Raw genomic sequence first — 16,830 nt, forward strand, 5'->3', positions numbered from 1 at the left:
TTTAGTGATCCCTGATCTACAGTAACATCAACGTATATTAGAACAAACACAAAGGGCAAAAAAATATATACAAGGTCCAAGAAATGTATATTATACTCAAAGAAGGGAACCCAGAGAAGAGGATAGTATCTCTCATAAAATCAAACAGGGATAACAAACAACAAATAGTGGATTCTTAAAGCACATACCTCCACTAAATATGCTGGACCTAATACAAGAAATCCAGATGAGCTATATTATCCTGGTTACAATAAAGGTAGGGGATCTGTAATATAGAGGGTAAAAGCCTGGGGGCAGTAAAATAGATTTTTTTTTTGGCTTGCCCAGAAGGTAGTAAGACCTATTATTAGTATAACAAACAAAATATGTAATAAGTAAAAAGGGAAAGAAAAAATATATTCTGAACAAATCCAAAAGTGCAAAATATAAAAGTACCATGGTTAGCTAAGTCACATAAGGTATTTAATGAGAGTCTTTTTAAGTACTTGACTAAGCCAGACCAGTCTGCTTACCTGAATTTTAAGGGATCCCAGGATAAAAATAAAGTTTCAAGCAGTTCCCATGCAGGGCGGAGAGCACAGTGAGCAGCCAGTAATGTGTGGTTTAAATAGGGTTTTGAGAATTTCAACAGGAGTGGTGGCATTTGTGTCTTCCCTGGTTTGATTTTGTGAGAGATACTCTTTTCTGGGTACTGTTCTGTGAGTATAATATACAATTCTTGAACCTTGTATATATATTTTTTTGCCATTTATGATTTTACTGTAGATACTTTTATACTACTTGTAGGGTTAATCCTGAAGAAGGAGCTATTTGTCTCTGAAAAGCGTCGGATACATTAATGGGATCTCTGCATGTGCAAAACTTTGTACAAATAAGTATATGTATACTGTACCCTTTTGTATCAATCCCACTGATATTGGAAATATATTACAACATGTACAATTTATTACATTTTACGTAAATTAAAATAAGATTTTAACCACTTAAGCCCCAGGCCTATTTTTGACACTTTTTGTTTACAAGAAAAATCAGTATTTTTTGCTAGAAAATTACTTAGAACCCCAAAACATTATATATATTTTTTTTAGCAAAGACTTTGGAGAATAAAATTGAGGTCATTGCAATATTTGTCACGTGGTATTTGCGCAGCGGTCTTTCAAACGCCATTTTTTTGGAAAAGTTACGAAAAATGTAATTTCACTGCATTTAAAAAAACTAAACAGTAAAGTAAGCCCATTTTTTTGTATATTGTGAAAGATGATGTCACGCTGAGTAAATAGATACCCAACATGTTACGGTTTAAAATTGCGCACACGCGTGGAATGGCGACAAACTACGGTCAATAGAAATCTCCATAGGCGACGCTTTAAAATTTTGTAACCATTACCAGTTTAGAGTTAGAGTGTAGCTCTATTTTTTTAATTATTGCTCATGCTCTGGCAATCGCAGCGACACCTCACATGTGTTGTTTGAACAGTGATTTCATTCGCGGCTTGACTTCCATATGCGTTTTCTTTTGTGCGCGAGCTAACCGCGACGGGGAAGGCTAAAATTTATTTTATTTTTTTTCCTATTTATTTATTTTTTTAATCTTAACACAGGTTTAAAAAAAAATAAAATCTGATCACTTTTATTGCTGTCACAAGCAATGTAAACATCCCTTGTGACAGCAATATGCAGTGACAGGTACTCTTTATGGAGGGATCGAGGGTCTAAAAGACCCTAGACCCCTCCACTACACTTCCCTGTATGCAAAACGCTGAAAACTGCATTTTTGAATACACTCACTTTTTGAATCTGCCGCCTTTAGCAGCCGAGTAACCCCGAAGTGACGTCATGGACGCCACCTCCGGGTTACATCATCGGAGACCCGATCAAAGCCGCATCCGGCTTAGATCGGGACTCCATCCAGCCGGTGAAGGTGCCGGCTGGTTGCTCGGGTCTCCCGGTGGGACGGGAGACCCGGGCAGAGCGGCGGAAGGCGGCGGGAGGGGGGGACGTCCCCTCCCGCTCGCCGGGGTAAGGATCGAGCGGCTCCCGAGCCGCATCAATCATTACCGCCAGAAAGCCAACCGCCGGCACTAAACAACGGTACTGGATTGATGCCTCTAGCTAGAGGCATCATCCCGGTATAACTGGGCAAAGTCAGCCGACGTGCGGGTACGTCACTTTGCGGTAAGTGGTTAACTTTATATTTTAAGCTAAGTACCATTTTTTGAGCCATTAAAGTCCCACTTGAAGGTGGAATGTTTGTGTATTATGTTAAAGATCTAATCAAGTCAGTTTAAATGTGTCTTATTTGACTCATTGTACATCAACACTTAAAGCGGAGTTCCAGCCATTTACTCACCTGTCCAATGGTCCAGCGATGCGGCCTCCGGAAGCCTCGATCCTCTCCCTCGGCGCCGGCATCACTGCTGTGGGCACCCGGCTGTTACAGTTTGCGGCTTCACAGCCGGGTACCCACTGCGCATGCGCGAGTCGCGCTGCGCGCCGTGATTGGCCGGCAATCTTCTGGGACCTCTGACGTGTCCCAGAAGATTGCAGGGAGGGAGGGGGAGAGGAGAACTTCCGCTCAGGGCGCCGCGGCGCTCCGAGCGGAAGTGGGAGCGGGTACCTGTCAAAACTAGGTACCCGCTCCCCCCCCCAAAAAATGACATGCCAAATGTGGCATGTCGGGGGGTCAGGACTCCCTAAAGCGGAAGTTCCACTTTTGGGTGGAATTCCGCTTTAAAGCAGAACTAAATCCTTCTATCGTTTTCAGCCAAGGAAGCTGCCATCTTGGCCTTTGTTTGATCTTCAACTGCCATGATACTGCACATGTGATCAGTTATGACAACAGCCATTTGATGATTTGGCGGTTTGGTTGAGAGCACAACCAACGTAACAGTTACATTCCTGGCAACGCTAGGAATGTAATTTGGTTTAAAACTGTTAAATCGATTGGTTTAGTAGTGACACTATGGTCCAGGAGAACAAATGGGTGGAACTGAGAGTTAGAATTAAACTGGTAAGGTATACTATCCGGTGTTTAGATCTATATGGTAGACATGCAAATAAAGAGTTTTTACTAAAAGAAAAATCCATATACAGGTATGTCAAAGTGACCTCAGAAAAATGTATGCAGTAACCAGAAATCTGAGTGGTTGCCATTATGACACCACTCTCCACAAATCCCTTTTGTAATTTGCACCATTTATTGACTAAGCCTTAAAGTACAATTGAAGTAAATCTTGTCTTCTCATGTGTTCTAGAAAATGATACTGCAGAAGCTTTGCAGAATGTAGTAAATTAATACATTTGCCCAAAATGAATTGCACCAAAATCTGTATCTTTTGTCAATTATTCTTTGTGTGTTGTTAGGGATGAAAAGAACATAGCTTTGGCGATCCTGTAGCTGAAGAAATAAAGTCATATCATGTTTAAGTATGTTTTTTTTCTATACACACAATAATACTGTTGTCCACACAATTTTAAGACTGTGCCTCACAAACGTAGTTATTTTCTTTGATTTTTATAGTAATATTGCCAAATACAAATACTGGAGAGTCAACATTGTTTTCTTCTTTCATTGGACAAGAACTAAGTGGCTCAAACGTTAAGCCTGGGATGTCCAAATATTGTTTCAGTAGAGGCTCTGGTTTGAACAGAAGGCTTTCATGGTGTAAATCAGAACAACTCGCATTGAGCTGTGATCTCCAGATGGCAGATGATTCCATCCTATTAAATTTAATAGGAATGCTACCCTCTTCTTCTAGACCAGTCTCTGCAAATGATGCAATACTAAACATGGAGATACTATGCACATGCATTCGATTGTCCCAGTGATTTGCATGCTTCTGAGGTCTTGGCAGTTGTATGGGCTTTACATTTGAAGAGTTGTTTCCATAATTTACTACTGCAAGCAAACTTTGTAAGAAAAAATTAATTTTGAAAAATGTTTTTTGTTTTATACCAGAAAGAGCTCGTCTGAACCTTTTGCTCAAGAGAGCATAAAGAAGGGGGTTGATGGCTGAGTTCAGTAAAGCTAACCAGGCAGAAATGGTTTCCACCAGTGCGGGGAGACCCTTTTGCCGACTCTTCTGTGAGATGGATTGTAGAATGCAGACAATGATGTATGGCACCCAGCAGCAAAAGAAAACTAAAATAACTAAAAACAGGCGGAAGGTGCCATTGTGTTCCTTTCCAGGTGTATTGTACATTGTAAATATATCTTGCTTCTCGCTTGGCAAACACCCAGAAACTGGTGCGCAGGATACATCAGTGCTCTTATGAGAGCCATCTGTGTCGGGGTCTGCTATAATCTTTTCAGCATTTTTAAGAGATATTTTGTCCAGAAAGGCTGTATTGGCCTTGACATTTTTCTGGAGCTGGCACTCAATGTTGTGTATACGTCTGGCATGATCTCTTGCAACTTGTACAATGCGGATGTAACAAAAGACCATGATGCATGTTGGCAATAGAAAAGAGCAGGACATTATAAAGCCAGTGTAAGTAGGACTGTGTGCCCAATTCACAGAGCAGCTGAAGGTGGATGGCAGATACTTAAACTGGCCCCAACCTACTAAAGGTGGGAATCCAGAAAAAATGGCTTGAGTCCAAATCCAGATGACTGTACTGATGGCTCGTTTCATTGTTGCTTGAGTGCTGTATTGAAAACAGTCTATAATGGCTCTGTACCGGTCCAAGGCAATGGCGGACAATGTCAGCACCGAGGATGTGCAGTACACCACAAAAGCCGATCCCATATACGAACACAAATACTGTAACACATTACAAGACATGTCAGATTACACAAATAAGTTGTCCATGTATGAGACAACATAGCAAAATAAAATGCCAATTTTTAAAAAACACTATCACATACTGTATCTACAATGTATATATTTGAAATTCTTTTTTTGATGTAGCAGGCTCAGTATTCAAACAATTACTCCTAAATGTTTTCAGATATTTCTGGCCTCAGCCATGGCCCTTGATTGAGGTCCAGAAAGGCTAAAATATGTAAGCGTAGTTTCACAATAGTGTGAAAACAACTTCAGCCATCACTGTTTTGAAAGATGGTTACAGATTATTTTGTGGTGGCTTGGAGGATGCTGGATATTATGTGTGCGGCTTCTATGAAGCAACCAAGGGGCAGATTCATTTTTGTGATCCATGTTCCATGACTTTGAAGTTTCCAGAGTGTATACCTGGTTCCATGGCAATAGATATTGGGGCTACTAGACACGGGGCAAGAAGAATGGGGAGGGGACTAAAGGGCGTTACAGGGTCTCTTCCCCAAGCTAGTTATGAGGGGACTTGTTATAATAAGCTGCAGGACATGTACAGCGCTAAGATCTGTTGGGATCATAGAAAATGGCAGCTCTTTATGAAAAATGTCATAGATGTCACACACTCATCTTACCTATCTGTGTGCCAGCTGTGCATGCACACCTATAGTGGTCATTTGTCTGTTTCTTTTCAAGCGCTGTCTCCGGTTTTGGAGATTTGACATTGGACACCAATCAATGTCACTCAAAAATGTTTGTTTTTAGAAAATAATGTGATCACTGTCACACCATTCCACTCTGGGAATTGTCCTTTGATTTATAATCTGTACATGGCACTCTACATGCCACTTTGCACACTCTGCAGTATGTGCAATACACCATATGGCTTCACTCTACACGTTGTCCTGTGTGTTATAAACAGCACATACCTCCACTAATTATAACATTATATGATACATACCCCATTGTTCCACATTTCTTAAACATTTCAAAGTAAATCAAGGATCACTGGCAAACATCCAGTTCATGTTAATTGTTTTAATCTAAGCTAAATTGTTGCTTGGTTGGATCATTCTGCTCGTCGTTAGTAAATAATGGTCCACCCAATACAACATGTACCTGAAAAGTTGCTTCCTCTTACCTGGTGATTTGACCATTTGTTGTATATGACTGAAGTAGCCACCAATGGCATTATTCCAGTGCCCACAAGAAAATCACTGATGGCCAGGTTAATCAGAAAGATTGATGTCGCCGAATGGAAATGTTTTGTTGCTACAATTATAATGATAACCAGAAGATTTCCTATGGGAAAAAGAGAAAATTTGATTTGAATTATGTAAAAGATAATTTCAAGCGGATTAAATACAAGAAGAGCTGAGGAACATGTTTCATGTAGTCAAGTTATGAAAAAATGTATTCATATTAATGTATTATGGATCTAAACAGTTTTTACGTTTTTGCTTAGGACTTTCCTTTTGGAGAATAACTTTGTTATTACAGTAATATTATTATTATTATTATACTGGTTTTAAGGACAAACAAGGCCTTTTTTGAAGAAACTATATTCATTTCTTTGTAATCTATAGATACAGTATAACTGTATAAAAACAAATTCACCTTTTTCTACGGAGATCATTATTACTTAAAACAATTAGTATTACTGTAGATAAACATGAAAATGTATTTAAAATTGCACTTAAAAGTTTGATTCTGGTAGGAAGCATTGCAAAGTTATTTACAAATTAATTGAATAAATTAAAGGAATTTCTTTGAATTTCACACTTTTTTTTTAATGCAAAAAAGAATACATTAAATATTAAATTATGAAAAGTAACAAACAAAATGTTAAGTTAAAATATTAATGATTTGTAAAGAAATCAGAGATTAAAAATTAACAGAAAAAAATAGGTAAGGGGAGAAAAGGGGGGGGGGATAATTAGCATTAACTAACTAGGGGTTAATAAGCAGTTAACTAGAAACAAATTCTATTTAGAGAAAAAAAAAAGCGTTTTATTTTTAATTTTTTACTGGGTATTGTTGCTTTAACTGACATCATATTCAGATTGAAGCCTGCTCCTTTGATCTGCAGATGAATGAAACAGTAAATGTTATTTATGTTAATCTGTATCTCTGAATCTGTATCTACTGAACAGTGTTTACAAACAAACTGGAAGGTTCATTTCTGACAGCGGTGGCTAGAGCTGTTTGCTCTTTTAATAAAGCAAGTCCCGGTTGTCATTTTGACAGTCTCAAATTGCCGATAGAAGCACTAGGGTGGGTGGCAGCAGTGAGGGAAGGGTGCTACATACGCCCTGTGTATTTTGGTGAGTTTTTTCCCTGTTTTCTTTATTGTTGTTATGAAGAAGGATACAGAGCTTAATCCAATTTAAAGTGTAGAATACAGTGTACTTACAGTTGAAGGACTTAAAAAAAAAAAAAAAAATTGTCAGTGCAGAACTTGCACAATATGCAAAATACATAATGAAAAGGGAGGTACAAGGCCTTTAGAACATATGAAAAACAAATGTCAGTAGAATCAATAACAAAACAATTACAAAAGTAGTCAGCACTGGTAAACAGGGGGTATGCAGAAGCAATAACTCGTATTATCACGTTCCAGTGGTTTAACCACTTAAGCCCCGGAAGATTTTACCCCCTTCCTGACCAGGGGGTATTTTGCGATTCGGCACTGCTTGACTTTAACGGACAATTGCGCGGTCGTGCGACGCTGTACCTAAACAAATTTGACGTCCTTTGTTTCCCACAAACAGAGCTTTCTTTTGGTGGTATTTGATCACCTGTGCGATTTTTTGATCACGCGCTATAAACAAAAAAAGAGCGTCAATTTTGCAAAAATAACAATATTTTTCACATTTTTTTATATGAAATTCCCCCCAAAAAAAAGTAAAAATCAAAATTTTTTAAAATTTTCGGCCAATTTGTTTTATGCTACATATGTTTGGTAAAAAAAATTGCAAAAAGTGTATTTTGATTGGTTTGCGCAAAAGTTATTGCGTTTACTAACAAAGGGAAAGATTTTTGTCATTTTTGTTGTTTTTTTTTTTAACGCGTAATGGCGGTGATCTGCGATTTTGTTTGCGGTACTGCGACATTGGGGCGGACAGATCGGACCCTTGACTGACATTTGTGACACTTTTGGGGTTACCAGTGACATTTCTACAGTAATCAGTGCTATACATATGCACTGTTACTGTAAAAATACACTGGTTGTGAAGGGGTTAACTTTATTTGGGAGGGAGGGGCTGTGTGTATCCCTAGGGGCGTGCTTTCTACTGTGATTGGCTGTGGCTTGAGCTGTAAGGACACTGATCAACGGATCTACATACTAGATCCGTTTGATCAGTGTCTTTACAGCGAGGAGAATGACAGGTGGCTTGTTTACACAAGCTGCCTGACATTCTCCCTCTCCCCCGCCGATCGCCGAGTGACCGGCAGACATTGGGTCCGCTGGTCACACGCGCGGGGGGGTCCGTGACCACGCGGGAGCGCGCCTCCGGGGTGCGCGCTCGCTCCCTAGACCCTCACAAGCTAGTGACGTAGCCCTACGTCACTTTGACTGTGAGGGGCTGACTGCCGACGTAGATCGGCGTTAGGCAGTCGGCAAGTGGTTAAAGGTATGGGGTTGTAGGGAAAAGTCAAGAAGAAGAAGAGAAAGAAAGAGAAGATAGAGAATAGAAAAAAGAGAGAGAGGCCGACTGCTCCGAGCAAACACAAGACTCAAGCTATAACAACTGCAAAAGATGAGGACTCAGGGTTCCAGGAGAGACTCATCGAAACCAGGTAGTAGAAGACTATCCACCCAGGGTTGCCAGACTTTAAGATGTTGAGGAATTTTATCTTGATTGCTTGCTTCAATGTTACTATGGATCATAGCCTTGGTGAACCTATGCTTGGTTTCAACAAAGCAAAGTGTAGAGGACTTCCAAGTTTGTGCTTTGGTTTGTTTGGCTGCTGTCATGACCTGGAATATAAGACGAAACTGGGCTCTGGTACAGTTCAGAGTATTATGGTTCAGCAACTCAAGGGATGGATCTAGATCCAGTGTGGTGCTGATCGGGGTAGATGCCATTCGAAAAATCCCAGTCCAAAATTGCTGCACATAGGACTGATCCACCAGATATGTGCGGGCGGGTCCTCTTGACCACAGGTACAGAAACACATGGGGATAACCAGAAACTTAAAGATCCTTACCAGGGCCAAATACCACCGCATGAAGAATTTATCATTTGTTTCAAGTGCTAAAATGTTTTGAGAAGAAGATTTAGTGGTCACACAGATATCATCTTAATCCTCCGTCTCCAGTTGGTGAGCTTTTTTCTTTTCTCTCCATGTGGGACATCATTCTCTTCATTCCATTTAGAGTATCGATTGCCTCTCAGAAGGAACTGGTTATATGAATACACTATTTATTGCCTAGTTCACACCTACCCAATTAATTTATGTATTATATGGATATTGGAATTTTTTATGTGATTATGCTAGGCTCCTTTCTGTCTATTACTGGAATTGTTAGAGCCCCCTCTTTTTATGCCCTTTCTCTTTGAGATATGGCTTTGCTGTGCATTTCCTGCTTAATGAGGTAATGCTTTACTTCCAGTGTTAGACAGGCTCCATCTTGTTGGCTGGCTTACCACACCCAGACAGTACTGGTCCCTTGCCGAATTGGTTGGGACGTGCAATTTTGGTCTGCCTGTGTGTGTGTATCTATCCAGCGGCTATATTCATCAACCTTAGCTTAGTGCCTGGATCCTTCACTGGTTTCAGCCGATGTCCATCCTTGCATGTGTAAGGGTCCTGACACTGATTGGCTTTGTGTGATAGCCCTGGTTTGACCCATGATTTTGATTTGATTATCTTAGACATCAATTATTCTATATATGCTCTTTTGGTGGTTCGCAGCAATATGTGTGTGGGGTGCATGTGTTCTTGTTTTTAATGACTATATAGTCTGTTTTTTACTGTGATCAAGGGGAAGGTTTGGTTCCTTTTTTTCTTTCACATTGGATTACATTGTATTTCTAATAAATTATTGTCATTTTGATATATTTCTGTGTCAGTATTTTTTAGGGAACTATTTCATTTATACCCTGTTTACTCTTATATGGTGCTTTAGGGCCTTCCCCCTCTTTGGTTCTGGTTGTCCCTGTTTTTTCTATGAGCTTTTTTCTTGCAGCATATGCAGCATGCCTTAGGCACGATACTGGGTAAATTTGCACGTTTTTTTTTTCTTTTAACTTTCTTTTAACTTTTCCATTCCTTTAAAACCATGTTCCATTTTTTTTTTTTTTATAATATAAAACCATATGTATTAGTTTATAGTGACTAATAGGCAAGTCCTTAGGTTTTGCTTGCTTAATAATATAATAATCCAATATTTTAGGCAACTTTGCATGTTTTTTATTCTACCATGAGGAGCAAAGTTTTTTTTTTAATTGTTGCCTGGGTGTGTGAGCGCTGTCTTGATATACTAGCAGTAGTTTTAATGTAAAAAAAAGAATAACACTCACAATGTTAAGGAGTCTGGTGTGATTCCAAAGCCGCTGGTTTATATGTACTGTACTGTACAGTAAAGCCACTGGTGTACAGTATACAGTTTTTAATGTGGCCAGAGGTCCCCGGGCGCTGGTGGCTCCCAGTGCTTCTTGCAGAACTCTGAGACACTCCTGGCTGGGTGGGCAGACGTAACACGCAGAAGTGATGTCTACAGTGTCCCTGAGTTCTGCAGTTAATGGAACCCCAAATATATGTGGACCTGCACACTGAGAGGGCCAAGGCCCATGTGAGTATGGGAACCTAAATGCAGTTCATCTACAGTATGAAGTAGTACTGCACCCTAGAACCACAATGGGCGAATGCAGTGTATACCACATGCAAGCCCAGGAGAGGCACCATATAGAAAACTGTCAGACAGGATCTAACTTCCCTGTCGGCCTGGTGATGTAAACAGTCCTCCATTTGCTGGATGAAATGTATTGTATTAATCAAATGGGGATTGTCATAAGGATCTAGAAGCCTTCTTTTTTTTTTTTACATTAAAACTTTTTTTCACCACAAAGGTATGGTGCTTTACATATTACTGTATAGTACTGTATTTTGAAGTGAAGGTTAATTTGTTTTATTTTTACAGTATACTTTATACTGTATTTTGTATTGCTGTAATCATTTTTATATGAATAAATGGTTGTGGAACGAATCATCTGAGTTTCCATTATGTCTTATGGGGAAATTCGCTTTGATATAAGAGTGCTTTGGATTACAAGCATGTTTCCGGAAATAATTATGCTCGCAAAACCAAGGTATTACTGTAATATGTAAAAATGTCAAACATAATTAACTTCTGTACAGTATATTAGCCCAATCACCAAAAATTAAATCAGCTTTAAATCTAGGATTTTTTTTTTTTTTTTTTAATAACCGTAGACTCCTTGCAGTCATTTCAGAAGTGTGACCTTCTTGTTTTACATTACAAGATGTCATTAGTCCTCTGGGTTAAATGAGGCCAAGTCTCAGGGTTCGGTTACACTGTGATGACTGGCATTTCTCTGCACTGGGTAAATGTTAGCCGTTGCTAGGACACAATTGTTTTCTATGTGTCCCAATCACACTGCAACACAACCGAGAGGTGTAGTGTGGTTAGCTTCAGTAAAATGAATGTAGCATTTTAACACAGCACATTGAGAGGCACCGAATGTCGTGCCATAGCAGTGCGGTCTGCTGCTGTGCAGAGACATGAATGAAGTTGATCCCTCGCTGCAGCGCTCTGCAACTAAAACTAAACTATGCCCACATGCTAAAACTGGGACTTTAGCATGCAGGCAGTGCAAACGTGCCTACACTCAAACCAGAAGTCTGAGGGTGTGAATAAGTGTGGCCTCAGCCTAGGGATCGACCGATATCAGTTTTTTGTTCATCGCATATTTTGGCCATCGCATATCGGTATCGGCCGATATTTTGTACATTTAGAGTTTTAAAAAATAAAGACAATTTTTGGCACCCTGTGGTGGGTGGCTGGCTGGCACCCTGTGGTGGATAGTTGGCTGTCTGGCACCCTGTGGTGGGTGGCTGGCTGTCTGGCACCCTGTGGTGGGTGGCTGGCTGTCTGACACCCTGTGGTGGGTGGATGGCTGGCTGTCTGGCACCCTGTGGTGGTGGGTGGCTGGCTGGCACCCTGTGGTGGGTGTTTGGCTTGCTGGCACCCTGTGGTGGGTGGCTGGCTGTCTGGCACCCTGTGGTTGGTGGGTGGGTGGGTCGCTGGCTGTCTGGCATCCTGTGGTGGTGGGTGGCTGGCTGTCTGGCACCCTGTGGTGGATGACTGGCTGTATGGCACCCTGTGGTGGTGGGTGGCTGGCTGCCTGACACCCTGTGGTGGGTGGCTGGCTTGCTGGCACCCTGTAGTGGGTGTCTGGCTGTCTGGCACCCTGTGATGGTGGGTGTCTGGCTGCCTGGCACCCTGTGATGGGTGGCTGGCTGCCTGGCACCCTGTGGTGGGTGGCTGGCACAGGGGCTGTGGGTGGCTGGCTGGTACAGGGCCTATGGTGGTTGGCTGGTACAGTACCTGTGGCTGGCTGGTACAAGGCCTGTGGGTGGCTGGCTGGTACAGTGCCTGTGGGTGGCTGGCTGTCTGGCACCCTGTGGTGGGTGGGTGGCTGGCTGGCACCCTGTGGTGGTTGGCCGGCTGGCACAGGGGATGTGGGTGGCTGGTTGGTACAAGGCCTGTGGGTGGCTGGCTGGTACAGGGCCTGTGGGTGTGGGTGGCTGTCTGGCACCGGGCTGCCGTGGGTGGGTGTATGGCTGTGATACACTCCTGGGAGTCTAGTCCCGACTCCAGACGAGGCTATCCAAGGCGAGGGATGTGGCCTAAGAAGGCAGAATGACGTCACGAAAATATTGGCAATATCGGTAACTTCCGGGGCCGATTCCGATATATCGGGGAAAGTGCATATCGGCCCTCAATAAATCAGCCTTGCCGATGATCGATCGATCCCTACCTCAGCCAGGGTTGCTCCAGTCACACCCGAGGTCACACTCATTCACATATATTTATGCACTGGGTCAGTAAGCAGTGTTTCTTCCTTTCTCCGTTGATGCTTCTACACCCCTGAATGGTGCATATATACGCCTGCTCCCTTCACTGCAACCAGCAGGGAGACCTTTGTCTCAGCTTAGAGTGGTGCTGCAAGTTATACCTAGATCACAGAAGACTGAGGACATACTGTTAGCGTAAGACATCAGTACCCTTCCCCCGAAGGGGTGTCCACTCGGTCCCTTTCATTTACAGAACAGCCAGAGAGAGTGTTTTCATCAACATGTCAGCTTTCTATCTGATTCATCGAGGAATGCCCACCACCAGGAGAAGAAAAGGAGGATACTGCAAGCCATGTAATGGGCCTGAGGAGGAAGCACTGGGGAAGTGGTCTGAAGCCCAGTGGTCTAAAGCCCAGACCTGGGCTTTAACTTATGTTAATTCTTAAAATTCTTATTTTTTATTTTTTTATTAATATTTTTAATTTTGCAACTTTCATTAAACAAGACCTAGTGATTCTGTAACAAAGGTTTTTACTCAGGCACATCTTGTTCCAGAGTGACAATGCTCTGTCCCTGTCGCCCAACAGTTTTCTTGCACTGCCAGCAGGTAAAACAGGCAACCAGTGGACATTACATGTGGTCATTTCAACACACATTGTGCAGGTATGGTCTAATGATGTCACTATCAGGAAAATTGCCCTGAGAAATATCATGCAGTAACTGACCGTAGGAGATCAGCAACACTGATGTACAACAAAGGATAAAACAAAATAAAAATTAAAAAGGTGTTTAAAAAATAGGATTATGTTTATTTACATAGCCCTTTTAATAAACTAAATGTAATTCAGTTCAGGTTTACATCTACCTTAAGCTGTCACAGCAGTAGTAAGCTTTCTCACTGAAACCACAAAAGAAGCTGCCTGATAGGGACTGAATCACTGATCTGTTCATATATGTAAATTTCCAGCTTGTTATACGTATTAGGTAGGACAGGAAATAAGACTGTGCAATATTCCATTTTACCCTAACAAAAAAATTAAACATATATATATATATATATATATATATATATATATATATATATATATATATATATTTTTTTTTAATCCTGGCTATATTGATGTAGCACCCTCCTAGGTAGGTGCTAGAGAGAAAGTATAGTTTTAAATCCTGTATGCTTACCAGAGGGATTGCAGGTAAATCTATATTGTTCTCTGCCTACCAGAGACCAGGATCTGTTAGTGAGGTCTCTTCAATGTGCTCAGGTGCAACCCAGTCTGTCTGCAGAGTGTTTCACACTGGTCCAATAGGGAGGCATGTTGGACAGTGGTAGGAAACCAGACAAATGAGTGCACAGGTGCTTAATACAGCCCTGGTGATTTGACAGAGGAAAGTGCCTCTATGCATGCTGGGATACTATATAAATGCCAGGAGCACATGTGCTCGGGGGGGGGGGGGAGTCTTTTGGCTGTATAGCGGAGTCCCCAAGGGAGGGAGCGGCTGCCTCTTCCTCTGTAGAGGTGCCATGCAGCCACCCTCAGGTAGTTGACCTGAGGGCCTAGAGAGAGCTAGAGAGGAACTGAACCCAGAGGTCCTGTGAAGCTGACTGGAAGGGGAGACACTGAGGGATCTGATTCTGCAGTACAGTGCATACACATCTGTGTCAGGGGGCCGGACCTGAGGGGGACCACCCCTGCAGCTAGAAGAGTCAGTGGACGGGTGTCAGTAAAGGGGATGCTAGAGTATATCCCAAAGATAATGTAGCTCACCAAGTCTATTACTGGAGAGAGAGGAAGCAAGGAGACTTAACCCTTTCCATACATGTGGCAGTATGGTTCAAGCAGTGCAGCTGCTTTCACAAGCAACCTGGTGAGGCCAAGTGAGAGTTGTCCTTATCCAATGTAAATAGTTCCAGTTGGAGTATCCCACTATTTCCTTCTCCCATCCAAGTTTCAAAATAAACACCAAAAAAACAAAACCCCTGCGCTGTTTATTGAGCAACGAGCCGTTGGCAGTAAGGACGAATGTGTAAATTGTACCCTAAGTGATTGTGTGCTGGTAATCAGAGGATGCCCAACAAGTCATCATACAGCAAGCCCTACGGGGACAGTGCTACATTAAATATATAAAGAAAACACTATACATTCTCTTTGTTGTAACCACTAATACGAGTTTCAAACAGTGATGCGATTTAATACCAAAGCAAATGTTTAAATGGAGATACTGTATATGCATTATATTTTCATAAACTGGAACAGAAATGATGATGATGATTAAAAAAATCAAAACCCTTTTTCATGGGGCTTTATAATTTTTTTTTTTTTTCATAATTTCAGCTCTAATGAAATTGTGGGGCCTACAATAACTGTAAATGCAAACCCAGATCAGCCATGTAAGTTCAACAGCTTGCAGCAGTTCAGTGTCCTGACTTTATTTAAAATGGCTTTGCCTTAACCAGGCTGAAAACTGCCTCTGTACTGGGGAGCTGTTGAGTTCTCTGTGGGCTGCCCATACATTGGTTCAAGAACCTATGCTTAGAAAGCCCATAGGAGAGCACATATAGCAAAGCGAAAAGCAGGTATTTTATCAACTATTACAAAAAAAAAAAGGCAACTTCAATATGCGAAAATCCATTTCACAACCAAGACTCACCTGCTGCTGCTGTAATACACATCACTATCATGAACACTCCCAAAATTCCATGCAGTAGGAACCTTGAACCATACTTCAATTCTTCTGTGCTATCATTTGTTGTTCTTGATGGCAAGAATAAGTCATTTAATAAATTAGAAGAATTTTCCCAATTGCAAGAGAAGGAAGAGACATTGCAGCCTTGCTTTGCATCCATTGCTACAGTCTTTCCAACACTGCATTTTATGACAAAGTTACACTATATAAGTACATTGGCCAAAGCACCGGTTGTCATCCAGCTTATATAATAGCTTAATCTTCATCTCCATACGCATTTAGGTATAACAAACAGTAGAGAAAAGGAAGAGGTAGCGTAGTCATGGATGAGTCAATTCAAATTTAAATAAAGTGCTGATAAAAATAGTAGGATTTTATAATAGGTGCCAAGCTGACCTGTAGAGCAGTGTTAATGTCCATGGGTCCTAGCAAGGAGCAAAGCAACCCTATGACAGGAAAAAGCGAAGACGCTGTGAAAAGATGAACAGGGAGCCATGGAAACCTGCAATACAGTGACGACAACGGCTGACGGAGTCATACGCTGGGAAATTGAGATGATAATGTGATGTTTTCATCATATCTGTGCAAAAGAGAGTGGTTGATATGCAGGTACAAATATTATCTACAATAATATATTTGAGAGCATTAATGATGTCGATGCAGTGGATAGGAGGCAAAAAAAAAAAAAACTTAAAGAAAATTAGTTTGGTAAGTGTGATAACTCATATGTGATAACTAATAAACATTTTAGTGATAGGGACAGTGTAAACACACTACAATTTTCATCAATGTTAATTTTGTTTCTAGTATAGAAACTTGCCAAGTATCCATACCTCTCCCTGTAATCCTCTATAACAGGGATCCTCAAACTATGGCCCTCCAGCTGTTGGGGAACTACACATCCCATGAGGCATTGTAAAACTCTGACATGTACAGACGTGACTAGGCATGATGGAAATTTTAGTTCCTTAACAACTGGAGGGCCATAGTTTGAAGACCCCCTGCTCTATAATTTGCCATTTAAAGCAGATCCAATTTATGATACATACATTTTTTTTCAGGGACCCTTTGGCTGGTCTAATGATATAGAAACACAGAAAAGTGACCAACAGAAAATTACCAAGTCTGCCCTATATACAGTATATATATATATGTATGTATATATATATATAGCCATTTTTCCTCCCTGGTGTCATATGACTCATTAGTGTTAGTAGGTCTCAGGTGTGAATGGGGAGCAGGTGTGTTAAATTTGGTGTTATCGCTCTCACTCTCTCATTCTGGTCACTGGAAGTTCAACATGGCCCCTCGTGGCAAAAAACTC

At 41.3% G+C, this 16,830-nt stretch overlaps 1 protein-coding gene across 1 annotated transcript; it reads right to left on the reverse strand.

Moving 5' to 3' along the window:
- Window positions 1-3,472: 3,472 nt before the first annotated feature.
- On the reverse strand, window positions 3,473-15,711 carry LOC309569399 (5-hydroxytryptamine receptor 1F-like). Its single transcript, XM_082275216.1, has 3 exons — window positions 15,471-15,711; window positions 5,914-6,074; window positions 3,473-4,763 (listed from the first exon to the last, which is right to left on the reverse strand). The coding sequence occupies exons 1-3, from the start codon at window positions 15,664-15,666 to the stop codon at window positions 3,474-3,476; spliced, it is 1,647 nt and encodes a 548-aa protein (XP_082131342.1). The 5' UTR covers window positions 15,667-15,711; the 3' UTR covers window position 3,473.
- Window positions 15,712-16,830: the final 1,119 nt, after the last annotated feature.

Source organism: Pelophylax lessonae (genome assembly GCF_965119305.1).
Source record: "Pelophylax lessonae genome assembly, chromosome: 13".
NCBI classification, from domain to species: Eukaryota; Metazoa; Chordata; class Amphibia; order Anura; family Ranidae; genus Pelophylax; species Pelophylax lessonae.